The 27,864-nt window shown below is 37.8% G+C and overlaps 1 protein-coding gene across 1 annotated transcript; it reads right to left on the bottom strand.

Moving 5' to 3' along the window:
* Positions 1-203: 203 nt before the first annotated feature.
* LOC109038680 (UPF0047 protein YjbQ) lies at positions 204-27,864 on the bottom strand. Its single transcript, XM_019053832.2, has 5 exons — positions 27,444-27,864; positions 22,304-22,358; positions 10,479-10,518; positions 8,534-8,575; positions 204-8,100 (listed from the first exon to the last, which is right to left on the bottom strand). The coding sequence occupies exons 1-5, from the start codon at positions 27,601-27,603 to the stop codon at positions 7,885-7,887; spliced, it is 513 nt and encodes a 170-aa protein (XP_018909377.1). The 5' UTR covers positions 27,604-27,864; the 3' UTR covers positions 204-7,884.

The following is a 27,864-nucleotide window of genomic DNA, read 5'->3' as shown; positions in this document are numbered from 1 at the left end:
ATCTGCCCAGGGCTTGAGAATGCTATTGAGAAGTTTACGAATTTCTTATGTCAGAGAATTTCTACGATTTTCCTTTAAATTGCTACCGCAGGTTGCTCAAGTAAGTAATCATTCACCAAGAACTTCATGAAAACATGTAATTTTGTACGATTCTTCTTAGAATTGCTTAGGTAGGTTGTTTGAGAAAGAAATCATTCGCCAAGAACTTTATAAAAACATGTAATTTTTTACTTTTCAATAACTTAATCTAACAGATATTTATATTTGACAATAAGTGATTCTCTGAGGTGTATGAGAATTAATTTAGAATACTACTGGCAAATACAACGAGTGTTTTGATGTATGTCCTATTTTACAACTTTTTAGGGGACCCTGTATTTATGAATATTCAGAGTTTAAACAGTTAAAGTAGTACAGCAGTGTAAATACAGCCTTGCAAAAGTCTATAAAATATCAACAGCCGTCCTTAAATTCTGATTAATTTTTTTTAAAACTTAGTTCCAAGTCTGAAAAACCCTTCAACGAGAGCACATTTAAAAGTTTAGTCCAGGCCTTGGAAAACCCTAAAACTTCGACTGAATAATGAGATGGCCTTGGTTGATAGGAAACCATACGAAGGATAATTATACAATGACAAACCTGCCAAGTACAAGCATTTACAATGAAAAATCAAAATTTCCTGCAGAATTCAGTAAAATTAAGATATGATTGGTTTATTTTATGACCGCTGCAGTTATTAAACATAATTTTTGGGCAGGGCCTTTGCAATTTTGAAGACGCTGTTTTAAGGACGTAAACAGTCTTTCAGTTCCAACTGTATCTGGATTTGCACAACTTTTTTGCAATGATTTCATCTGCATGGGGGTTCAGAAAATGATTGAATTATTTTGGATTCGGCCTAAGCTGTGGTTTTGAGGCAATAAAACGAATCTGCTCAGCTGACTCATTATATATAGGATCATATTTTTATTATTTTCTGTGACTTATTGCCATCTTTTTGACTGCTTCTTAATTTTTAGAAATAATACAAAATAGATTACGATTTGATTGCAATTCAGATTGGATCCCACGAATTCCAGGATGAGTCTAGGGTGCTACATTACACCATTTTACTGTGACAAATCAGTTTGATAATTTATTAAACAACTTTTTTTGTCCAAATAAATAAAATAAAATCAACGTAGCTATCTGAAAAGCAACTCTTTCTTTACTTACAAAAATTTGATCATATCAGTTGATCTGCATCTCGGGTTAATGTAAATTTTGGTTACTGACAGGTCGATTGATCTATGAGAACCGAATAAAAGTAGATACTGCGGAGCAGAGTATAATGTTAAGGCTTGGCTTCACTTTGATGCATAGGTAGTTCACTAACTAAATTAAGTCTCACCAAGCTTACACGACATCATGGTGGATCCTCACAACTTTGATATATTGCTCTCACTTTAATACACTGCTGATTTTGATCCTTGTGAGCATTCTTTAGGAACAACCAAAATGCCAATCTCTAGAATAATCATAAAGAAATGTCTATACAAAAGTTCAATTTTTGAAATACTGGGGTCCAAACTATTATGTTTGGCAAAAAGATTCTTTTGCAATATATAAATCAATCAGAGATGTTTCAAGCAGAAAATCAACAATTGAAACCCACGAATCGAACAAGCTTATCATAGAGAAACGAAATCACATCAAGCTCAAACTGAAAAAAATATGTTGGAGGTTTTATTCTTTCATGCCCCAACTCTTCTACGTCCCGTAAGCTATGTTCACGATTAGGTTTGATGCCTCTTTTCATACTCAAATTATTTTTTTTCAACTTTAAGGACAAAGAGCGACGCCAAGAATGGCACAATTTGGGCCAGAAGGGATTTTTCTGAAACCGGGCCCAAACGATACCTTATGATACCCTAAAACTCTGGTTAAAATTTTAGCTTGAGTATACGCACGGTTTTTGAGAAATTAGGGGGCAAAGTTGCCAAATCGCCATCATTCTGGACAGCATTTCTACAGCAAAAAGACGGGAAAAATGGACAAAAAAGTTACACCTTAGATGGGTTTCGGCTGTAAATGTTATTATTGGGCCCCCAAGCATTTAACTGTGTTCAGTTTCAAAAAATTTGATTGCACAGTGGTCCAAAGTGGGGAGAAATCGTCGACAAATCATGATTCTTTGTCAAATTTTTAAAAATGGAAATAAAATTGTCGGTCTGCTGCAGTTTTCATGGCTTACAACGTTCTTATCGGTCTTCAATGCATGAAATTGTGTTCAGCTTCACAAATTTACATCGCACAGTGGTCAAAAATGAGGGAATTAGTGGACAAATTAAGATCCTCTGTGAAACTTTTTAAAAATGAAGTGACACTGTTGGTCCCCAGTAGAGTTTAGATCCCGGAAAAATTCATGTATTTAATTTTCTTAATTATTACTGCATGTCAGACCGTATTGTCTATAGAACGTTCTTATAGAATAGACTTTGTAGCATTATCTCAATAAAATATGCAAACTTTCAGAAATTTAAAAAAAAGAAGGAAAAATGGAGAGAAAAAATTAAAAAAAGATTTAAACAGTCCAAAAAAGAATTTAGAGAATTTTTCCGGGATCTAAACTCTACTGGGGACCAACAGTTTCAATTAATTTTTAAAAGTTTTACAGAGGATCTTAATTTGTCCACTAATTCCCTCATTTTTGACCACTGTGCGATGTAAATTTGTGAAGCTGAACACAATTTCATGCATTGAGGACCGATGGGAACATTGTTAGCCATGAAAACTGCAGCAGACCGACAATTTTATTTCCATTTTTAAAAATTTCACAAAGAATCCTGATTTGTCGACGCTTTCTCCTCATTTTGGACCACGGTGCGACCAAAATTTTTGAAACTGAACACAGTTAAATGCTTGGGGGCCCAATAAGAACATTTACAGCCGAAACCCATTAAAGGTGTAACTTTTTCGTCCATTTTTCCCGTCTTTTTGCTGTAGAAATGCTGTCCAGAATGATGGCAGTTTGGCAACTTTGCCCCCTCATTTCTCAAAAACTGTGCGTATACTCAAGCTAAAATTTTAACCAGAGTTTTAGGGTATCATAAGGTATCGTTTGGGCCCGGTTTCAGAAAAATCCGCTTCTGGCCCAAATTGTGCCATTCTTGGCGTCGCTCTTTGTCCTTAAAGTTGAAAAAAAATAATTTGAGTATGAAAAGAGGCATCAAACCTAATCGTGAACATAGCTTACGGGACGTAGAAGAGTTGGGGCATGAAAGAATAAAACCTCCAACATATTTTTTTCAGTTTGAGCTTGATGTGATTTCGTTTCTCTATGATAAGCTTGTTCGATTCGTGGGTTTCAATTGTTGATTTTCTGCTTAAAACATCTCTGATTGATTTATATATTGCAAAGGAATCTTTTTGCCAAACATAATAGTTTGAACCCCAGTATTTCAAAAAATCCCCGCTGGACCAAATTGTGCCAAAAAACGGTCGTTTTTGGCGTCGCTCTTGGTTGAATGGTTCTGTTCAAAGCTGCTCCTAACTGAATTTTTCTGAAAGGGTAACTTGGTACATATCTGTTTAGATCTATTCATATACATTAAAGTTTCGAAGATAAGTTTTCGAACTAGCATTCCCTAAAGATTGATCCAGAGACTGACAATTTGATTTTTCCAAAATAATCTACTATCTAATGGTTCAAATTTGAGATATGTCAACTGCACTTGCGTACATTACGTCAAAGCAATAGATCCACGTTAAACAATGTTCACTGAAGCTTGTTATTGGTCTCAAATACCCTGCAAAAATGTGTCAAATTTCACAAAGACTCGACTCTGTAATGACAGATGTTGCAAATGCCACTCAAAGGCGTAAAGATATGAAAAGAAATGCTATCAAGTGCTGAACATTCATTACTTTTCATCAGCTTGGATAATTTTTAATCCAGTTATACTCAATATGAATGATGATCTATTGTGTGCAAGAGATAAAATTGTAATTACTCTGAGGAGCTGGAGAACACATGGTGACTTCAAAAATAAATACAGGCATAAGTTTTTGGTGAGTATTGCGATAATATTGATTAGAGACAGAAGCCAATGAAAAATGAAAAATTTCTAAAGTTCCTAAGTAGAATTTTTTTTTACCTTGTACCTCGGAAGGACTAAAAGAGTGATTTTTCTAGAATCCCTTTATACCCGTAGTTAAGACAACTCGATTATCAGCTGACTGGCAGCCGGCCTTGGCTGGCCATGGAGGCACAAACGAGTGCACCCAAACGAACGATATTGAGGGATAAGGATAAGGAATCCTGCGATGTCTGTCATACAAAAACAACAACATCAACAAAATCGATCAATTTTAACGAAAATGAGATTGGTTTGTGAATAATTTCTTAATCTATTTTCATTTTGGACCGATGGAAATAACAATTTACTCTTGATAAACCACAATTAGGTAATATTTTCATTATTTTTGTTCACATTCGAGTCACCGCCATCTTGGTGCACTCGTTTGTGACTCCATGAGCGAGAACCAATCAGAATTGGATTTTTTTTAAGGCCACTTTCAGCCCAACCAAAAGTGAGTTGTCGTAACTCTGGGTATAAAGGGACTCTAGATTTTTCTGGTCGGAGGTCCAACAAACTAAATGCATATTAACAGAATAATTACTCTAGACTCCCTTTACAAATGATTAAAGCTAAATCTAATATGCTTTAATTTCATCCGTCTTCAATGATTCGTCCATTGTCAGGAATGTAGAAATTTCCTTGACATTTACATTTTTTAACAATAAAAATTATTTCTTTACACTACCTACCAGATAAGGAGGATTTCATGAATGTCAACCATAAGTAATAGAGATCTCATAATTAATTGTAAGTCTATTCTTTTAGTATTTGATATTCTTTTTGCTGCAGTGAGAGTCATTCAGAATGTTCAGTTGTCCGAGTGGAGCAACATCTGCTTTGAATTGTGATGCATAAACAACTTGAAGCCCTGGAGCATGATTACTCCGAGTTCATTTTCATATTATTATGAGGTTACATTCAATATTTGTCTAATTTTCAAAACCAGCAGACAATTCATCTATAAAGCAATGCATTTTTTGGAGATAAAAATATTCGGGAGGTAAAATAAGTCAGGAATGTGACCACTTGAGGGTTTGGACGGATCTTTGCAAATAAGTCAAAGGAGGTTTTCGATAGTAGGATACGTTTGCTCATTTCAGAGATGTAAGGAAGAGATGTTTTACGTTTTGATCCAGGTGACTGAAAACTTATTTAAACTTGTCTTAAGACCAGAAAAAAATTCAGTTCATTCTTGTAGCGTTTTTTACATGAACAATCATGAGAGATAATTTGCTTTGTGGAATGCCCCTTCAAAATAATCCTTTTTTTGACACAAAGGCATTCTTCAGATTAATGCCTGCTCTGTCTCAGAGATTTCAACCACTTGGAGGAATTGGAAAATCACAAGCTTCATCAAAAAAGACGAACTAAGAATTTAATGTACAGATTGCTATTGATCCGATGAGGTTTGTGCTTGACATTTCACCCAAATGAATTTTCTCAAAAATACTGAGAGAAAAGAACATTACATTGCCAATTTAAAATTATAGGAATTGAACTTCCGAGTCCATATAAGTTTCATTTATCAGGTTAAATTTTCAACAATATGGTGTTTATCAACATATTCTCTGTAGTAACATTGACTGTCTTAAAAAAGGTTAAAAAAAAAACAAACAAACAAACTCATAACATTTTTTTGTAAAAAAGAACTCTCATAGATTGTTTAAAATACAATTTAGGAAACTTTTCTTTTTTGCGAGTGTTCTATTACTTTAGTTTAGTAAATTTAAACGAGAATTTCGAATGCACTTTTTGTTCTGTATGTTGCATTTACTTTTGTCAATCATATCAACATGAACAATTCATTGAATTTAAACAAATTTTGGTGCTAAATTTTCTTCAATAACCTTTTTCCTCGTTGCATGTGTACATATAAAGTTAAGGAGAGCAACCTTAAAAGGCGTTCCATAATTTGTACATTTCAAGAATTGTATTATGTTTTTTTCTACCTTTTTTAGTCCAAAATAGTCAATGCTACTTTTGGGTTTTACCGATCAGGTTTGACTTTCAATACTTAGGTATTCATTCATATTTGTTTTTTTTTTCATCCCTCCTGATACATCAATGAGAATGATGATTAGGCACCAAATTAGATCGTTTTAGACTCAGCTCTACCTTGAAGTCATCTTATTATCTAACGTCAGGGAATGACGAATCTCTTAATTTGACTCATAAAAACGGGCACAAATCAGAGATCATTAAACGAAAGAAGGAGCTTCGAGAGAACATTAAACACATTAAAACAGAAACCCGTTGTATATTCTGTTTGTAATGGCCTTTACCTGTGTTGCGTCATGAAAATTGATGGATGATTCTGCCAATAAGGGTGACATTAGGGTGACTTCTAGCTAAAAACGAAAGTCATGTCTCTTTCTTTCCCTTGACCCCTATGTACAGCTTGTACCAAATGTACCCCTATAGGACCGTCCATAAATTACATTACCCAAGTAGGAGGGAAGGGGGTCTAGCGGTAGATGACGGTGGGTGACTTGGAGGGGGAAAGGGGTCAAGCCAAGGATGAAGTAAGCTTTCCTGAAGGCAAAAATTGTTTTTTTGTATTTTATTTTCTCTTAATTTTTACAATTTTTCAATAAATAATTCCAATTTTTCTCAAAGCAATAAAGTTTGCACTGTTTAATTTTTCAGCTAATAACATACTGTTGCATTAATGCTTCTTCTTTTTAAGAGCACACGACACACATTTAGTACTCAAAAAGAAATTAATAATTTTCATGACGATGCAGACTATATCTACTGATTTTTATCAATTTTCTGCGTTTATCTCCCTAAAGAGGGGAGAGGAGTTCGCTAAAGATGACGTAATTTTTAAGGGGTCTACCAGTGGATGACGATTTGATAGGGTGAGGGAGGGGGTCGAAAAATTGAAAATATGGGTGATGTGATTTATAGACGGCCCTTATGTACCAAATTCAATCTTAGGCATCGTTTTTTGTAGAATACTTTTGTTCAACTGAAGTTATGCATCAATAACACTACAATTATACATCCTCAGGATATATTTGCAAGGTTGGAAGGTAATTTTTGATTTTTGGAAAACCCCTTTTGGCACACTTCATCCTGCAGCCGATAGGCAACTTTTGCACACTGAACACTTAATTTTAAAAAAATGACCGTCTCCTGAGCCGCTCCAGCTAGGTACAGTGCCGTACACTTGCATATAGGAAATTAGAAAAGCCCGAAAGAAAAATGTTCGAGAAAATCTTGCAAATGCTGAGCAGCAAAACTTGGTACTCCGCATCATAAGGGCGTCTAATAAAAAGGAGCTATTTGTTTATTGACAGTTTATCTTACAACCGAGCCTTGCTCACGAGAGTTGCGATGAGACAAACCTCTTAAGGATTTTTCCTATTTCATTTTTACATAATTTTGTGAGACACAGTAAAAAAGTCGATGCATTGGACATTTTATTGATTGGTTCATGCTAAAATATAAAATTACGAATGAGCCTGACAGGACAATTGCACCTAATCATCATTTCCTTGGAGATCAAGATTAAAATAAACGTGGTAAATACAAATTAAAGTAAAAGCTCCTTGAGAGTTAAGACGAGCGATCAAGTCTTAAGAGAGAGAAGGAGAGAAATGAGGGCTTTAAAATGACTATTTTGGAATGTTCCAAAGTATAAGTATGGCAACAGAGTTGAATAAAAAGGTATCAGCTGTTGCACACTTGCAAGTGCAACAAAGAGATCAGTTGTGAGCTCTCAGAATAAAAATTAGGTCGAGTCGATAATATGGCACTATTAACTGCTTGTAGAAGCTATAGGAGATATGGGACTTACAGGTGACTGATCGGAATCGTGTAAGCATCCGTTCAAGGTTACTATCAACTTTCTGCTGCCTGCTCTATCCCTATGTTCGCAGAGCCAGATTCCTTGCCATGTCCCCAAGTTCAGTTTTCCATTCGTTATTGGAATTGTCACCGATGAGCCTAGGAAACAAGCCTTGACATGCGCAGGCTATAAATAAGAAAACAAAACAAATTTTGTGAATTTATAACACTTCAAAGTCTACTTTACTGGCTGTGCCAAACCTATTTCTTACGCGTAATGGACCCATTCTGCAAGAATATGCTTGAGACCAGCCATTTTTAGCCCAATCCCAAATTCTGGATTACAGACCGTGAATACATTGCAACGCTTAAAACTGCAGGATTTACCAAAAAAGAGATTTTGAAGTGAGAGGCCTTCACCTTGAACTTTATGACCTGAATTTTGTTGAGATTTTTAAGCATACTTGTTCCTTCTAAATTCGAACAGAGATGAGCGTTCCGACCTCAGAGATGTTGTTCATGGTCATTTATGATTATTTATAAAAAAATTCAAAGTCAAGAAATGAGAGAAAGAAAGTGGGAGAACGGCTAATACTACAGGGTCAAATATTAAAACATACCATATCGTCAGGTCCTTCGCAGGAGTGTCGGTAAGGAAGACCCTGAAATTGACAAACAAATAAGATGATGAACTTATAGTATCATTTTCCTGCAGGGTGATTATTGAAAATAATAGACAAAGTAATAGACAAAGGATACAAAGGGAAAATGAAGGGATCCTACTGAAGGAAGCTGGTGCCTGCAAAAGACAAAGGAGGTAAGTGACAGACTAGCTAACGACAATCCTTACGGGTCTATCATTTCCCCCTAAGTCTGTAAGAATCACCCATTTCAACCGCCAGGATCGCTTCATTTTTCCTTTTTCTTCTGTACCTATCAATTCCAATTATCAACACATAATAACTTATTTTCACCCTTACGCACACAAAATATGTATGATGACCATTAAGGACACCTACGTACATCACATATAGGGGCTCAGGAATGTCTTTTTATTTTTTTCTTAATGAATATTATTTGCCACTGCATTGGTTGAGAGTATTAAATTAAATAAGAGTGTTAAACTACACTGTAAATCAAAGCAAACACGCCATAACTCTGGTTCAAAATTTTCTATTTTTTCTCCACTCAAAATAATGCTATTTAAAGAGGCGACCTGATTCCATTATATGCTTCATTTTTCCAGTATGCGCTGCCGATGGTGTGACACAAGTCTCTTGAGAATATAAAAATAATGGTTGCTAGTTTCCTTGTGATAAAACCTTTACGCAGAAAAAATATCAAACAATTTAAAAAGGCGCTACTATGTCCTTACTTTGGACAGCAAGAATTTTTGCGATACTTTTTTATTTAATCATTGAGAGCAGAATATTTTTGAGTGTCAGACAAGTGAGGTTGTTGCCATCAGCTGATGGCTAGATTAAGGTCTAGATTAAAGTTCTAGTCTATGACTATGCTCCCATGTGCCACCAGACTGCTAGTACCTTTGTGTACTACTAGAGAATTCAAGCATTAAAATACACAACTTCTGATCGAAATTTGACGTAGAATACAATTTACGCAATGAAAATTACTGAACGTGACTCAAAACAGATATCAATGTTTTTGATGCTCGTATTCAAGCTTTCCGAGATGGCTCCTGAGTTTTTCTAAGAAGTTCAAGGACTGCTTCCAGTTTGGGCAACTGGTAATATTTTCAAAATTTGCTTGTGTCAGTCTTGGCGCAAAGATGCAGAAAATGCTCATGCCCACAGGCTGGTTTGCCTGTGTCATGAGGAAATGTCTTTATGGAAAGATTTTTATTCCAGCAAAAAATGTAAAAGGGACGGAAAAGCGTTCAGTGTTTTTTTTTTAAAAAAAAATTAATTTGAGGCAGGGAACGCGACTTATTTTTGCTCCCAAGAAAAACCCCTGCCTCAGCCCAGCAGTGGTCAAGGCACTTTGCTGGCAGCTCTGAGGTCATTGGTTTGATCCCTCGCGGTAATGGGTTTTTGAGAATGCTCAAAAATTTATCATTATGACCATGAATGATCATGCTACTCCTATAACTGTTTGTAGCTTAGAAGGCGACAGGATGGGAAAGGGACATGGGCATATGATAGTTGTCAATTCACAGTCTTTTAATGTGTGGTAACTGAAAAAAGGATCATCATAAAGTATGCAACTGCTACCTATCAGAGTTCAGCACAGTGGGCCACAGCCTTCCTCTGAAATTGTCTACTCAGGCGTTCCTGCAACTGGCACCGAAACGACCTTCGGTTCACTCGACAATCGGCCCTAGATCCTTGCAGAAAAATATGTGATAGTGTGTGATGCAGATGTGTGCATTGAGCTCATTAATACAATTCAAATTCAGTGAGCATGATTGCAGAATTGCTGGTAGTTAGCCCCTTAACGGCATCTTGCCAGACAGTTTGACAGCTGATTACTACTTCTACTACTAAAATTTTCCTCATAAGAATATACATTTTTAAAACAGAAAATCAAAGGAAGTGAGAAACTTACCTCAGGCACTATCTTATTCAGCATCATTTCCATGTCATCCCTGCAAGTAAGACGGAAATGAAAAATTTTTCGTGTTGATATAAAGCGACACTTATTATGAAGGACTATCAGTCTGTCAATCTTTCGTTTGCACAAAACTTCATTCCTTACTAAAAACCTTACATTTCGATTACCATTGGTAAGCAATAGCTCTTAGGGGGCCAAGATAGGCCTATCGCCTAGCCTCTTTTAGAAAATTTAGTCGATGAAAAATAACCTTAGCATTTATTACATGTCCTCGCTTCAGTACACGATGATACATGAAAAAGGACAAAATAAAGATTTTTCACCAGGAACACCTTTCCATTCAGAAATTTCCACTTTTTTACATTCATTAGAATGACCTAATATGGGAGAAGCACATTTTTACAATTCATACAGAAATGTTTCAGCCCTGATGCGATTCCTACATTAAAAAATTGCGCTTAAGAAAAACCTCGGATTTGAATTCAGAGGGTGCCAGAAGGTGTTACTGTAGATTTTTCAGATAATTACAGCTGTCAAACAGCGCCTTCCGACAGTAAGTTATATGTAGTGCTATCGGAGAACCAAAAAACCAACCATGGCCGGAGGATTTAAACTTGAGTTTTTGTCGTTTGACTCATGAAGGCCTGGGGAATTGATGAATGCTGCTAAAACAGCTCAAACTCTGTTGATTGTTATAAGGTCTGAAGTGAAGGCGGATGATATTTTATACAAAAATTCTTCAATAATAAGTACTGGTTTCAGGGGAAGTGAACTTTGTGAGAAGAGAAGAGAAGAAAAGAAAAACAAGCAGTGAACTCCAACACAATGTGTTGATAAGGCGCGTCATTAACTCGCACATATCAACCCCTTTAGTTTTCATTTACAGAGATTTCAAAATAGGCAAGCAGCACAACAAGAGAATTCACGATCCAACACTGCAAGGTCAACGACGCACCTTGACGAGACCGTGTATTGTGAATCTGGAAAGCTATTCAAACGAATTCAAGTTTTTTGATCTGCCCCAAGCAAAATCTTATCAGATTCTTGAAGAAAAGTGCTACGGAATAATTTAAGCGAAGAAAGGAAAAATTCTGTCGAACTTCTAGAAGATAAAATCGATTTTAAGGTATTTTGGGGCTAAAATACCCAAATCATCGGTAGTATAAATCCCGTTATATTATTGAAAAGAAATTGACTCGATATAAATGCAATTGCATTAAATATGTCTTGATTTTGTTATTTTAAACGTCTTTCCACGCAAAGAAGTTCAACCATGTCCACGCTTTATTCATTCATGAATTGAAAGTAAGCAATCTACACCCCGAAAATCTACCGATATGCCGTAAATAATCGCAGAAACTTAATATACCAGGTCGATGTACCCACTCGTTGAATTTACGAATCAATTTCGTGAGTGCACATATGTAAAAGTCAATATGCTATAGTCATTTTGGGTGCATTTATTTTTCATGAAACAATAATACGTACGTAATTTCAATACCGAAAAATTCTGAGGTCAATTATATTCAATTGTAAATTTATATATTTCTTTTTTCTCTTCATTTTATTTTTTGTATGGAGAAATCAAGGTTTCGTTGATTTCTTCGGATTTCGAATACTGTAACTTCTCTTCTATTCGGCCGATTTATATGAATGAGGCCTCTTTTTATTCGTGTTTTAACGGAGAGTAAGGAAAAAATTGCTAAATGCACGCGAAACAATTTTTTTTGAAAATTGGATGAATCCTAGCGTGACGGTGAAATGGTTAATCAAGCGTAAGTAATTGGGCGAGGGGCTGAGGATCCCGGCCGCGCCTGGCGAGGCGACCCTCATTAGCTATTGTTCGTCGAGAACACGCCGACGCAGTGATCAGGAGCGTGGGGAAGAGAGGGCTAAGTGGATTCCTGTATGAGCCACGTTTAGCAAATGGTCTAATGAGTCTCGAGGCTCATCACAGATTGCACTTACGGCTGCCCTGGCTGGCCTTGGCTATCAGAGCAGTGGTACCAAATTTTGAAAAGTATAACAGGGGTTTGGAGACCTGTCAAAGCAACGTTTTGAACAAAACGGAGGAGTGACATTCTTATTCGAAGAGTGCCGACCTGCTCAGCCATCCTCGAATCAGTTCGCTTGCTTCTGCTTATACATGCATATTTTAAATCAGCGCGGCGCATTATTAGGCTTTTTTTAAAAAAACCAAGTAACGTAGACTCTTGGTATTCATTGCACATAAACTAGAAAGCCCCGGAATGAGAAAGAAATTTAAATCATAATTATTGACGGATAAGTAAACTTTTTACACGCTTTGGAAAATCTCAGAAGTTCGCGGTAGTCACTTTCCGGTAAGGAACTAAGGGACTCGGTTATTGTATCGAGTGGGGGGTCGAAACGATCGTAAAGGCGGTGTACTACGTATACGCGCCAAAAAAAGTAGATACAGGTACTTTGTTCGTAGCTTGGTGACATTGGTTTGAATTTTTGACAATCCATATGGTATTAATAGTTGTTATTTTACATTCAGAATACCAAAAATTCTAAAATTTTGAGAATGCTGCTTCTGAGGCCCAAAAAAGAAGGAAGTTAGTTCTTTTGCATTATGGAAACGCATGGGTTTGCGCGGATTAGTATACAGGATTGAAACCGTAGCATTTGCATCAAACCAAATCGCATCAGGCTAGCTCATTTAATTTTTCCACCTGCATGCCTCCCTCACTTTTCCTTCTCTTTCACTTACATAGCCACTATAGTCTGCTTGCATTATAGTCTGTTGTTGCAGCAATAAATTTAGAATCTCCCATTTTCATGGACTGGCCATTCATTTTCTTTCTTGCTAGTTATTATTTCATCCCACTCTAAACACCTTTTCTTCTTGTGAGTGATTTCACGATAAAAAGAAAAGTCCCATGGCCGTGGGACTTAACGACTTAGTCGACTTAGGACAAAACGATTGAAGACCAAGTTGATATATAAATAGAAATGAATTCCCTGGACTTATCCATGCTAAAAAGTATGATGAATTATGATTGTATTCAATAAAGTGAGACTTAAAGGGCCGAGAATGTCCGGTCGGTTACGCATCGCCCACCCCGATTTTGAAGCAAAAGAGCAATTTGCGGTAGTAAATCAGTACTGATCATGGATTCTTGGGCAATATTTGCCGCGAGGAGACTTTTGTGTTCAAGAAAATTGCTATTTTGAACTGAAATGTTTATTTTTAAACGAGAATAGTTAGTAGAAAGAATGTTGCCATATTTGGCAACATACTTTTGCTGTTTTATTAAGTGCACTGCATATCTCCCCAAATGGAACCAGGAGTTCCAAAACCGTCATCAAACTGTTCGCAGCAGTCCTCTTAACCAAACCATTACTATTGAGTCAGCTTTTTCTAAAATGAAAACTTTAATTTCTAGGAAAACCAGTGATTTTGAGGACTGTAACACTAATTACATACTACACAAAATCCTCAATTTCATATTATTGAACTAATAGGAAGTTCACAAAGTTTAGAAAACTCTGTAAGCAGCATTAATTTCACCTCATATCTCAAGAGTTGCCAAGTTTCATCTTTTACATTATCTTTAATTTCACATATTCAAGTGTTAGTTATGCTGTGCTGGTTATGTGGCTGACACAATTTGGCAGTGCTGCCATGTTTGCATGGACTTCCAGCTGTCCCACGGGAGGAGCTGATACCTGTGATTCAATGGCTTGTTTGTCAATCACTATAACTGGGTCAGTCCATGTCAACTCAACGAGGTTTTGAACCTTGACCTCTCGGATCATGTTCAAACTTGGTGTGCTGCAAGTTCCTATTGAAAAAGAAATATTCCCCAAATTTTAGGTCATTTGGTTGCTCCGTTAATTTTATACGGAATTTTAAAGTTTGGAAAAAATTGAGTTTTTTTTTATGACCGATAAAACTTTGAGCGGCTGTTACTTTTCAACGGCTCATCGGAAAAACTTGAACTAGGTCTTGTTTTGAAGCCTAAAGGTTCTTTTTTTTTTAAAAAAAAAAATTGAAAAAAAAATGTTGAAATTTTTTTGAAAATTTTGAATTTTCAAATTTGAATTTTTCAAAAAGGGCATTTTTTAAAATTTTTATTTTCTTTGTAAGTGATCCTTACATAATCTTAAAGCATTTCCCAAAGTTTCAATGTGGGCCGCCAAGCGGTTCCTGAGTTATAGCAATAAACGTACCGTAATCCTACTCAAAATGCATCATATGTACCTACTATATATATATAAGTCATGCATAGTAGGGACAGATTCCCTTGACATGGCTGTTAATAGATAATAGGCTCTAAATAGTGGAAATAGGATGTTTTCATGGATGCTCATTGTTTAGTATCACCTTTTGTAAAATAGATATTTAAAACATCCTATTAACTATTAACAGCCATGTCAAGGGAATCTGTCCCGACTATGCATGGCTTATGCATGGCTTATGCATGACTTATACAGGGTGTCCGGAAGTTAACGCACTTAACTTTCAGGATCGCTTTTTCGGCTCAAAATAAGACTTTTTTTCCTACACACATACGCCCGAAAACGCTTCATACGTGAGCTATGCGCTTCCAAAGTTGCCATTTTTCTTCGTTCAAATTAATATAGCTCCTCGTCATTTTTTTATAGGTGGCTGAAACTTTGTATAGAGAGGTATTTTTTAGCGCTCTATTCATGTTTTGTGTTTTCAAGGACGTACGTCTTCGAAAAATGACGTCACAAGCGTTCCCGAATTTGAAAATTGCGATAACTTTTTTGGTAGATGATATTTCGAAAAACGGATTACGGCACGTGAAAGAGCGTAAAAAATCAAGGGGTCAGGGTACTGCACAAAATTTTCCAGAAACGCGTTATTTCGACGCGAAAGAACTTTGGAAGATTTTTAAGATTTTCGAAGCTCCTTGCTGTGTAGGCAATTTTTACTGCAAGGATTGAAAAATTGCCTACAGAGCAAGGGGCTTCGAAAACCTCGAAGCTATTGAGACGGCTCTTGACCTTTCCCTCACACTTTTTCCAGGCTTGGGACTGGCCCGAGCATCATCTTACGAAAATCGCGGCTAGGCGGCGATATTTTTGGTATCAAATATCCACCGAAAAATCATACTTGTAGGCTTTGTATCACTTTTATTCTTTATGGGGACAGCAACTACAAAATTTGTGTGGTTATCTATGAAGGTTGCAATATACTTTGCTCCGCCCATAGAATTTGGACTAATTGGACCCATTAAGTCTGAATGAATGCGAGCCAAGACATTTTCCGTTCTTTCACTCCGATCCGGGAATGGACTCTTCTTTAACTTTGATTTTATGCACACTTCACAATCAGTTTGGGCTTCTTTAGCTTCAATTGCCCTTATCGGAAGGTTTTTCAATGCTTCTAAATGCACATGGCCCATTCGCTCATGCCATGTTGACAATGACACCCTCACAACCATACTTTCAACATCACCAATTTCGCCATTAAAATCAGTAGTTGTGACAACATACATGGTGCCAATACGGAAAGCCATAAACAAGAGCCGCCCATTCTTGGAAGCTGTGGCTTTCCCATCAGAAAAAATAATTTCCGCACCTTTCTCCTCAAGTTTGCCGACAGATATGATGTTATCTTTGAGGGATGGAACGCAAAGAGCATGAGTAAGTAAAATAGTCGACTCACCACAATCGCTGGACATAGTCATACGCAAAGCACCAGATCCTACTACCTCGATTGGGCTGCCATCGCCAACCTTCACACTACCACGAGTTTTCGAATAGTTTTCCAATAGAGATGCATCGTTGACCATATGATCGGAGGCTCCGGAGTCCAATAAAAATAAACCGGGACACCTTGGTGTTGAATTTTTGTTTGCACATAATACCTGAACATCATCTAAGCGAACGTTGGACAGTTTCTTCTCTAATGGTCCCACTTCTTCTTCGCGTCCAGCCTTTTTCATCATTTCTTTAAATTTGCTACATTCAGGAGATTTGTGCCCACTAGTGCCACACGTAAAGCATATGACAGGTTTCTTCTGTTTTTTCTTCTTCGGCTTATCGCTTCTAGTAGTAAGAACCTTTGCCACTACAACACCATCATCACGTTTCATTCGCTTCTCTTCCAACAGAAGTTTGGTCTTAACCAAGTTGAGCGTTAACTTCGACTCCTCTTGTTCTAATCCTCGGACAAAACCCTCATACTTCTCCATTGGCAAGCCCATCAAGACAATTAAGGCCAGGGTTTGGTCAGGGAATTCAATTCCCACCTTAGATATTTTCCGGTAACAATTCTGGATTTTACCAACATAATCATGGACACTAGTTTCTTCATCCTTCGAAACGTTGAACAGCTCTTTGGTCAACATAATTTGATGCAACAGGCCATAACTGGAATGTGCTTCATGGAGGATGTCCCATGCCTCTCTAGCCCTCGTGCAATCTCCAATGTCATTCAGATGATAGTCACTTACCACAAGTAACAAGAATGCCAAAGCCTTTGAATTTTTGATCTCCTGCGCCTCGGTCAAAATTGCACCGGCTGGGTATCCTGGCTCCACCGCCTCCCACGTTGCTTTCGAGATGAGTGCCGCTTTCACTCGCACCGACCACGCGAAATAATTATCTTCATCTAATTTCGGGATGCTGAATCGAAAACATGGTTTCAAAGTGTGGTAGTTTCGTAGCATAAGTTTAAAAAGTCATGCTTAATAATTACTTGTGAATGCTCGGGGCGGTTTAAAAGGTTTTCTTTGTTTTTGTTTTTTTGGGTTTTTTTTTTTTTTTTTTTTTATTCTGCATTAGTAAAAGAACTGCCTCGTACAAAATTTCAGGCCGTTCGATCAACTTTCAGAGGTCGCATCAGCCGATTTTTTTAAATAATTTTTTCAGAGGGTAGAAATTCTTCATTTGCACTCCACAAATGTGCATTATGGTCTCTCACAATCTCCCATAGCAAGTGGCAGCGCTATGAGCTCTCGATCAGATTAAAAATTGAATTCTGGTGGTTTTTTCCTCCTCACATTTTGATATACCGATTTCGCAGCACATCGCATCTTGCAGTTGCAATCAATGTCTTATCATTGTTTCACTATTCGAATATCTTCATCGAATTTCGTCTTTGTCAAATTATTTCTTATCATGGAGAATAGCACGCACTACAGATTGCATGAGATACTGGACCTACCTAAAATGAGAGTCACTGAACTTCACCTCTTGACTCTTGTACATAATCCGACAATTTCAAGTGCAAGTATCCAACACCTAACTCCAATATTTTTTGCGGTTTTTTCGCGGTTTTTCTTAAAGATACCGTTTCAGTACTCTAGCGCGGAATACGCCGATATGGTGTACGTATACGGCTACTGCAATGGAAATGCTGTACAAAGTGCTGCCGAATATTCTGTGCGCTTTCCGAACCGTACTACTCCTTCTCCCCAAACTTTTCGAAGGACTTTTAGTCGGCTACGAGAGACGGGATCTCTATTTTTACCTACTCAAGGAGACGGGGTTTTCGCTCCCCTCTACGATGTAAATCGCACTGCAACAATTCTGGAGCATTTCGATAACGATCCTCGGACAAGTACTCGTCGAGCTGCAGCGATTTTAGAAATTCTAAAGTCAACTGTGCATGAAACCCTGAGAGCTGATGGGCGTCACCCTTATCATTTACAGCGCGTCCAGAACTTGCTGCCGGGCGATCTTCCACGGCGGGTTGAGTTCTGCAATTGGTTCCTAACAAAATCTGCAGAGCATCCCTTGTTTCCACGAAGAGTATTTTGGACAGACGAGGCGACATTTACCATGGAAGGAATATTCAACCAAAGGAATCATCACATTTGGGCCCACGAAAATCCTCATTCTGTCCGCGAACACCACTTCCGACACGATTTTCGCTTGAATGTATGGCTTGGAATATTGGACAATAAGCTGTTCGGGCCTCATTTTCTACCGAATCGCTTAGACGGACCAAACTGTCTTGATTTCTTGAGCAATGAACTACTCGTGTATTTGTAAGATCTTGATTTGCACAGGCGAACTCGTATGATTTATCAGTTAGATCGGTGCTCAGCACACTGGAGTTTGAACGTGCGGCATTGGTTAAACACCAATTACCCTGGGAGGTGGATAGGCCGCGCAAACGTTGCTAACGATTTGCACCTCGCTCTTTGGCCACCCAGGTCTCCTGACCTTACTCCATTAGATTCTTTTGTGTGGGGAAATTTGAAACAACTCGTTCATTGAGAGCCCATTCCCGACGTAGAAACGCTACAGAATCGGATTGTTGCCTCGTGTCAACAATTAACATTGAGTATGTGCAGAAAAGCAACGACAACGTCACTCTTGAAAAGATGCAACGCATACGTTGCTGTAAACGGCTCCCATTTTGAACAAAACCTGTGATTGAACTTTGAACTGTTTCATTCAATTTCACTGTTGATATCGTCCATTTGTTATGCAGAAAACAAACAAAAAAACAAAATAAAGCAATAAAAAACAAAAAAAAAACCTTTTAAACCGCCCCGAGCATTCACAAGTAATTATTAAGCATGACTTTTTAAACTTATGCTACGAAACTACCACACTTGGCTTGGCTATCGAAACCATGTTTTCGATAAGCCTCCAAGTATGATTTTTCGGTGGATATTTGATACCAAAAATATCGCCGCCTAGCCGCGATTTTCGTAAGATGATGCTCGGGCCAGTCCCAAGCCTGGAAAAAGTGTGAGGGAAAGGTCAAGAGCCGTCTCAATAGCTTCGAGGTTTTCGAAGCCCCTTGCTCTGTAGGCAATTTTTCAATCCTTGCAGTAAAAATTGCCTACACAGCAAGGAGCTTCGAAAATCTTAAAAATCTTCCAAAGTTCTTTCGCGTCGAAAAAACGCGTTTCTGGAAAATTTTGTGCAGTACCCTGACCCCTTGATTTTTTACGCTCTTTCACGTGCCGTAATCCGTTTTTCGAAATATCATCTACCAAAAAAGTTATCGCAATTTTCAAATTCGGGAACGCTTGTGACGTCATTTTTCGTCTATTGATGATCTTCACCAACTCTTCCCACCCCACTCTCCTTAATCTCTTCTTCTTTTAGGAAAAACGAAATCCGATGATCACAGCAGAATAGCACGCATTGATCAGCAAATTACCAACGACTGGTTCAACGTGTGATAATCTGGCTGTGCAGCTGCACTCAGGAGAGTCCCTGCAGAGATAATTCCAAGCCCCAACCTCTTATCAACCGTTGATGGCGAGATCAAAGACATAAAGACGGAGGGCTAAAAGCAAAAAATGAAGCTTCTTTTCAACCACCTCTACTATTGGCTAGAGGATTGGCGGCGAAATCGGGACAAGTTTGAATTCAAATGTAGGGCGGGAACTGAATAAAATAATTGCGGAAACAAAGTATTCTAGGTTGATTTTTGCCCAAATTCACTTACCCACTCATATTTCTTTAACTTTAGGTTAGCTTTGGTCCGTCGTCGACCGATTAATTTCATTTGGGAGTAACGGTCATCTAGAACTGTAACGACCTGTTTGAACCTGCAGAACCACCATGAGCAGAAGAAAAACTAACTTTATCTGAGATGACTGCCTATTAACAAGCAAGAGTAGGTGTAATACAATGGGACGCAGTCCCAACTTTCTTAATATATTCGTTTTAGGCATTTAAAATACGTTTCGAAGAAGAAATATGGAAAAATTAAGAGGACAAGTTCAAATCAAATTTCCGTTTGCCGCCATGGATTCCCGCGCTCATTTACACACTCACACAAGCACCCAGCGCCAAACCAGGCTTCACTTTTTCCCCGTGCTTTTAGATACGAGCACTCCGTCTTCATGTCTTTGGGCGAGATAATCAACAAGGTCGGATACTTTCCGGACAGACCTCGTACCCTTAAAATAAAGTCATGAAATTTGTTTAAAATTGGTGCACTTTTATTTTAAAGGTTGCACATTCTAGCTATTCCTGTTATGTCAAATCACCCTTGTATAGTTGAGATATAAGGAGATTACAAAACTGTGACAGCAATGGTTAAGTCAAGTAAGGAGAAAATGGGGTAGTTGCATGCAGCTAGGATTTTAGATTTGATGACTGTTTCTAGCATAACTTTTCGCGGAAAACCCGTTTTTCGCATTTGCAAGTTCCGAAATTGAGTCGAAAGCTTTGTAAAAGCTCGATAAAAAGTCGCAAAATCGCAGTAAGAAATAAACGATTTTCATTGGCTGTGACGTCAGTTGGTATAAAAGGCCCCGCCCACCGCCATCATCCCTATCTAGACCGTGTGTTTACCGAGCCGAAGTATGATCTGTTGTGCTATTTAATTAAAGTGTCTAAATTATATTTCTTCCTCGGAAAATACTGTCGGAAATCATGCCAAAAGGTGTTCAGAACCGTATCTTGATCATAAACTCAAACACAGCGCTAATTGAGATCAGAAAAGTGATAAGAACAAGTCTATGTTGTGGAGTTGTTGGGATTTTTAGTCACCAGCGCCTAGAGAGCCCAGCTCGAGCTCTGATTGGCTACAACGCACGAACACTGCCGAAGCAGTCCGGGCGCACCCGAATCCGACGGACCGCACGGCTCCCGGCAGCGGCAGAAGATACGCGAAAAGCTGTATTTCAACTCCCTTTTTCACTAAGAAATCATGATGGAGAGCTTTCAAAATTGTTATGAAATTATTAATCAAATCCTAAAATTTTCATTGACGCAAAGAAATCAAGTCTAGACAAAAAAAAAAAAAAAAAAAAAAAAAAAAAAAAAAAAAATCGATTTTTCGCGAAATTTTGAAAAGACCGTATTTACACGTATTAGACATAGGGCGAACCTTGGTGTATACCATGTGACGTCACGAAGTCCCAGTTTCGAAGCGCGAGAAAAGACCCGTTTCAAATGGCTTTTGACTTTGCAGAGCTTCTTCTCAAAGTTCTGGTGGCCGGAAAATTATTTAAAAAATACCTCAATACTTAGTAGACCTCAAACTTTTAGAAATTGAATTAAAAAAATTTCATGCAACTACCACATTGTATGTAACTGACTTGCACAAAATTAAAATTGTTTTGTGCAAGTGAGTTACACACCTACAATTTTTTCTATGGTTGATTTCAACTACTTTCTAATGCACACAGGCTTGGTTAGAATGTACCTACCCTATGTTGGTTCTTTTTCTGTTTTTATTGATTCAATAACAGGACCACTTCCGGGGGGGGGGGGGGGTTATCTTTTAAATTGCACATTAAAAGCTTTTATTACACTCTTTTCAGTTCTGACTTTTTCTACGTTTTTGTTTTAATCCTATTTGCTCTCAGCCAAGAAGAGATGGCTCACGATGTGAATCGCGTGACGAATCATAACAACCTTCTCGGGCTCTGAAACCTCTTGTGGCGGTAAGTGTTTCAGCAAGCCTGCAGCAGCTGGTAAAATATTACAGTGATCCTAAATATTTCTAAGTCCTTGCTGGCCATTTCTGGGTAAAGTATGAGTGTTACGGCAAAGTGGGAGAGTCAGAAATAAAATTTTGTGCTGGATGAATAGCTGTAGATAACTTTACATTTTGAACTCAGATAGTTCAAGAGGAATAGGTGATATCTACGTGAAGGGTGAGCCAAAAGCCCTTCACCCTTCTCATAATCCCCAGGGCTTTTGCCTTTTTTTAGAGGGTCCCAAAAATCGATTCTTTTTTAGCTTGAAAACTCACAAAATTTCAAGTCTCTATCTGGAACTTTCAAACAGTTACAGGGGTGATACCTGGTGCTGGTGGTGCAGGATTTTTGGATCACCCTGTGAGTATAACTAAGCATTCTCTCCAAGAGAATAAGAACATACAAGAGAGTAATACCAACCTAACGTCTGGATCCCAATTCTCATTTATAGCCAGACTAGCAGAAGTGTGTAGCACTGTAAAGAAAAGGAGAGTAGGAACATTAGACACTAATAAAGCATGAAATAAAAAAGAGATAACAATATGAAACAGGCAGCATGACACTGAAAAGAAGAAAAGGTAAGAGATGGAGTAGGTGTAGGAAAGCAACAAAACAAGAATTAATAGATAAGAAAAAAAGCTCAATCACTTAATTTTATTGCTTATGGCATGCACATTCTCATGATGAAGCCCTGAATTGCAAGGATTACATAATTTTTCTCTGACCTGAAAGTTTATTTTGAGGCTGCTCTCCTCCAACAAAATTCAACTGATTCCATTTATTCCTTTCCATTCCATTGTTATATATTAAGAAACAATTTGAAATTCAAAAATGGGCTTAGATGGACTTTTCTTTCTTATAAAGATTTAGCCTATGAGCTCAATAAAGTGTTCCAATGCCGTTCACCGGTGTAAGCAACTTTCTTGAGCCATTTGTACCTGCCTTTCGTGGAGGAAGTTCACCTACCTTACACCACTTGGGAAAATTGAAATTACAAAATTTTAAGAACTAATTCGTCACCTTCCAGGCAAAGTATCACAAGCGCCATGCGACGTTTGAAAATTTCCGCCGCCATTATATTTTTTTACAGAGAAATTGTTCAACGAAGCTGTCCGAAAATTACACCGAATTTTCTTTGTGCTGCCGATAAAATTTAGTGAAATTTTCGAACGGATTCAACCAACAATTTCTCAGTAAAAAAATAAAATGGCGGCGGAAATTTTTAAACGTCGCATGGCGCTTGTGATACTTTGCCTGGAAGGTGACGAATTCATGAGTCTGCGAGACGATTATAGTGAAAAATGAAGCAAGAGTTTGCTCCTGATTATTCTGAGGTCATTCATTGTAGGTATTTTATTTCATTTCTGCGTTTCCTGTACGAGTGCAAGATTTAGCTACAGATAAAAAGAAAAAAAATTTGACAAAGGTACCAATTTGGGTTTTTTGATAATTTTTGATAGATCTTTCTCCTAACTCCACTTTTTGACCTGAAAATTTTAAACTGTCATAACTGTTGTGGTTCAACACTTTTGAGCCTGCACTCTCCCAAAATTTTGTAGACTCTACTATATTCTACGTATATTTATAGTATCAATAGCTCGATTTTGACCTTATAGGAAAGTAAGATGCTATTTCTTAGGGACAGTCAAAAATTATTTCAACAGAAGTCCTTTCAATGTCAATTAGGGATGGTCGAATATTCGATATTTGAATCATCGGCACCGAGATAATCGCATCACATTCTTTGCTTCTGAAATATTCGAAATCGCAAATTCGAATAATCACATAATCGCATTCAAAAGTGTCGTTTTATCTCTCATGGTTCATAAAAAATAAAAAATCGAAGCAATAATCGAAAATATTCGAATATTCGCATCCGAACTATTCGCAATCGCAAGATTCGAATTCTCAAATATTCGCAATAATGGCATTCGAAAAGTTTCGAAAATTCGCATATTCTCATTTGAATTCGATATTCGTCCATCCCTAATGTCAATCGGTTTCTATCTTTTGGACATGCGCTTTACTCTAGAGGTGTTGGCTCTTGGCCGTTCATGCAGCATGCTGTCCTTGGTCATTGGGACAAAATGCCAATTCTGACTTAATTTTTTATTACTTTGCAAGTGGTCCCGTTTTGAGGATAAGTTTCCAGTAAATAATATTAGAAAATGCCTTATACATTGAGTATTTCATTTCAATATTCATACAATTCATCATACAATCATACAATCATTCATTCAATTCATACCAAGCTACACAGGTCAGTCATTCCCGAAGACGAGTTTTGGAACTCTACTGCGCAGTGACGTGGAATTGGCTGCCTGCAATGTATTTCATTTGGGAGCAGCTAATGTGAAGTACTATTGGATGCGGCCGAGTTACGGCCGGGCAGGGGAGTGGAATTGAAAAAGATGCGCAATGACTGACCTGTGTAGATTGGTCCTAGATCATACAATAGGTATTCATATAACTTCATTTCAGTGAAGAAAAACCAAATATGTGTGATTACACACACCAATGATAAGAATAACTTGTCAAATTTTCAGATGAATAGCTCACTTGCAAAAAAATGATGTATGAGAGGCGATTTTTAAACACAACATGCACGATTGCTTGTTGGTTCACTAGTAATATCATCTTATTCCAGAGAGAATGTCAGAGGTGCCATACTTTGTAACCAAATTTTCCCTGACATGATATTACTCACAGGAATGCCATTGCACAATTTTCAAACATATTCTTCCAATATTTCATTCTGTGCAAAAAGAATAAATAATGACAAGAAATCTGGCAATATTGCATTTTTAAAACCAAGCCAAAGACAGACAGATCAAATATAAATCACTATGGTAGTTTGGCTAACTTGCGCATCAGGCTGCAGGATTGGCAACAAAAAAAAGAAACAAGCTGAGTGTTAGTATAGCACCCATCACACGTACATTCCCCGACCGTACTGAGTATAGACAGCGTGCGTATGCGCAGAGAATGCGCAGTCGGCAGGGCTGACTGTATATCTAACCCTTAAATGCCATTGATTGTACAGTCGGAATGTACTTATGTGTGATAGCTGCTTAAATGTAAATACTAGAGCATGCTTCAGCATGAAATTCTTACAATTTTACTCCCTAGAGAAGTGCTAAACTTGGAAGGTATGATGAAAAGATCAGGTTCTTTTAGAAGATGTTTACTTTTTGCAGGCAAAGACCCCCTCGGAATGAGCAGGCAAGATGGCTGCGTGGCGCGACGGGAACTCAGAGCAGTTCGAGCACTCTTTAACCAATACCTACTCTAACCCATCCTATCGTCTGCCGTCTCCCCACCTTATCCATCCACATAATCATGTTTCCAATAATGTACAATGAATCAGTGAGTTCGGAAACACTCCAACATGGGTTTTTTTCGATTTTCACTTTTTTACGGTTTAGTAACACTTATGGATAAGTAGAAGCATCTGCACGCAAAAGGATATTTCGAAATTGCAATCGGAAGTGCTCGAAACGGCGACGGGAAAAGGGAAGAATCGAAGAATTTCATTGGAAATACCAATTTTTGGCCGATCAAGGGAAACGGGCGACTATCCGATGCGGTTTTCTTTTTTCGGTTCAGTATACCTTGTGCCAACAAGTTATATAAATATTCAAGCGTTATTCAGGTCAAAAAATATAAATTTTTCAGGGCAGACCATGAAAAATCAGTATCTGAAACTTGGTGCGTTAAAGTCTCTAGAGTACTTCTTGCGTCCTTTGGCACCAAAAAAGTTTTTCTTAAACTAACTTCTTCGCCCGCTGCGAAGTTTTAGGTGTTTCCTGAAAATTTTTTTTTCCGAGTTGGTGTATTTTCGAACTCACTGATTCAATGTCATCTCAGGTACCTAATGCTATATTTATGCTCCCATATTTCACCCCTTGATGCCTGACTGGTAAAATTCACCACTTTTTGGATCGTTATGTACTTTTGTAGGTATAAGTTATCAAAAGCAGAAATGTGCAAAGATATTTTTTTAGAAAATTTTTCAAGAAATATGCTAAGTGCCTCGTTACCTTTAACAGGATGTTTCCCAGAAGTTGTGCATTGTGCCACAAAAAAAATTTATAAATTTGTGCGAATGCTGAGTTAAATTTTTAGCTTGATGGTTCATCTTCACATGGAAATATTTTTGGTAGAATTACAAATTCCACAATGAAAGTCTAGCAACACAGCTAACTTAGCAAAAGCCCTCATATTTCTTGAAGTCAGGAGAGGGTAATATTTCTCCCCCCTCCTCCTAACTAGTTCCCCCAATGCTCCTGAAAACATCTCTGCTGAGCGCAAAAATCCTCAAACTCATCCCTCATCATCTGGCATCCCCATGGCTCAGATATAAATGAAGCCCCTCCCCCCCTTATTTTCCATCAAAATTCAAAATGTAAGTAGGTACGTTTAGAATTTGATTTCAATGCCTCAGAACGCTGCGGGGCCCCCACACAAGCTTGTGATTTCTCCAGATATGCTAAAGATTTTCCCTCCTTAGGTAATCCTTAAATTATATCAGAAAAATGTCTTGCCAAAGAATTTAGAGAATTGCCCTGGTTAGTACTTGGTTTGAACTCTTTTAGAAATTTAATCCCGATCAAAAAGGTCAATTCCCTGAGCTGAGCAGTTTAATTTTTCTCCGAGAGTGAAATTTGTGCTTGGCGCCATTATGTGATGTGCAAAGAGTAGAGGAGAGGAGAGAGCAACAGAGTATAATCATGGAGTCCGAGCGAGCTTCATACACGCTCTACCAGCTACTCCCGCTCTGTGATCGCCTGCTCATTCGTAGGGGGTCTTTGCCTGCAAAAACGCTCAATCCTTTTAGAAAATTGGTCCACCATTTTTGCCTCCTTCACTTTGCTAGCATATTCCCCATTAACTTAGCAGTGTTTTGCAAACAAAATCAAGTGACATCAACTTGGAACAGAGGAAATCTGGTTTGAAATGATAGCCCTCTAAAAGGCACAATGTAAAAAATAAACTTGGAGTCAGATTGTGGCACATTGAATACTGTCAGCAGACATAAGAATAATGACTAAAGACGCACCTCCCTAGACAACCTCAAATCTTTCATAAAATCTTCTTAAATTTAATTTGGTTCCCTTCAGATACTTGCTATCCCATTAGAAGATAAGGAAATGAGTGGGCAAAGTCAAACCTCATCATGTTTGCAGCTAAGCTCCTGTTGTCTACAGGAGAAAATGGTGCAAATTTGTGTGATAGTAAAATCAACTGGCTTTCATTCCATTTCGTCTGCACTCATTTACTTCCAGAATTCATGATTGCGATTATGGACTAGGTTGCAGTGCTTAAGTGACAGGGAATGATGGAAAAAAGGTACCTGAATTGAAACCTCTCTTTATCAATGAGGGTGGCAAGCAATTGAAGAAAAAGAAAATTACAAGAATGAGGTTATCTAAGAAGAACTAGGGCGAGGTACTTGAAAAGCTTGACATAGTGAATAATAATAGTACTGATTCTCCTTTAAAAGGGGGAAAACTACAGTGCAGTAATCAAGACTATCAATACTATAAATACTAAAACTTACTTTGAATGTGGCATAATCCGACGGAAAACTGTCGTAGCTCGGGCATTTGCTTTAAAATTTCTTCCGTGACTAGGTGGACGCCTCGGTGTTGAGGTCTTAAATTCATTTTCTTCTGAAACCAAGCAGAACCTATCTGAATGCCTCGAGTGGAAGAGGCCATGATACGACGACGAATTTCGGTCGTGCGAGGGACCTCTCGTGATTGCGCACAAATAAAGATGTTTGGAGATTACTCATCTATATCCCAGAAGATTCATTATATGTAAAACTTCACTAATCACTGAGAAATTTGTTTTTCGCCACAACTTGAAATGCTCAATACTGACAGCAAGACAGAACGCAGTGCATCTGGGCAACTGACCAGACTAAAACTCTGACAGTGACAGAGAATTGAATTGACGATATTGAGACGATCGCGTTT

This window comes from Bemisia tabaci, chromosome 5 (genome assembly GCF_918797505.1).
Source record: "Bemisia tabaci chromosome 5, PGI_BMITA_v3".
Taxonomy (NCBI): domain Eukaryota; kingdom Metazoa; phylum Arthropoda; class Insecta; order Hemiptera; family Aleyrodidae; genus Bemisia; species Bemisia tabaci.
Note: the sequence above shows the minus strand (reverse complement) of the source record. Positions and strands in the feature narration are given on the sequence as shown.

Coding starts and splice junctions, on each gene's coding strand:
- LOC109038680 (XM_019053832.2), bottom strand. CDS start 27,603: ATGGCCTCTTCCACTCGAGGCATTCAGATAGGTTCTGCTTGGTTTCAG. Junction 10,519..22,303: donor AATTGGGATCCAGACGTTAG/GTTGGTATTACT, acceptor TCTTACTTGCAG/GGATGACATGGAAATGATGC. Junction 8,101..8,533: donor GCGAAGGACCTGACGATATG/GTATGTTTTAAT, acceptor TCTTATTTATAG/CCTGCGCATGTCAAGGCTTG.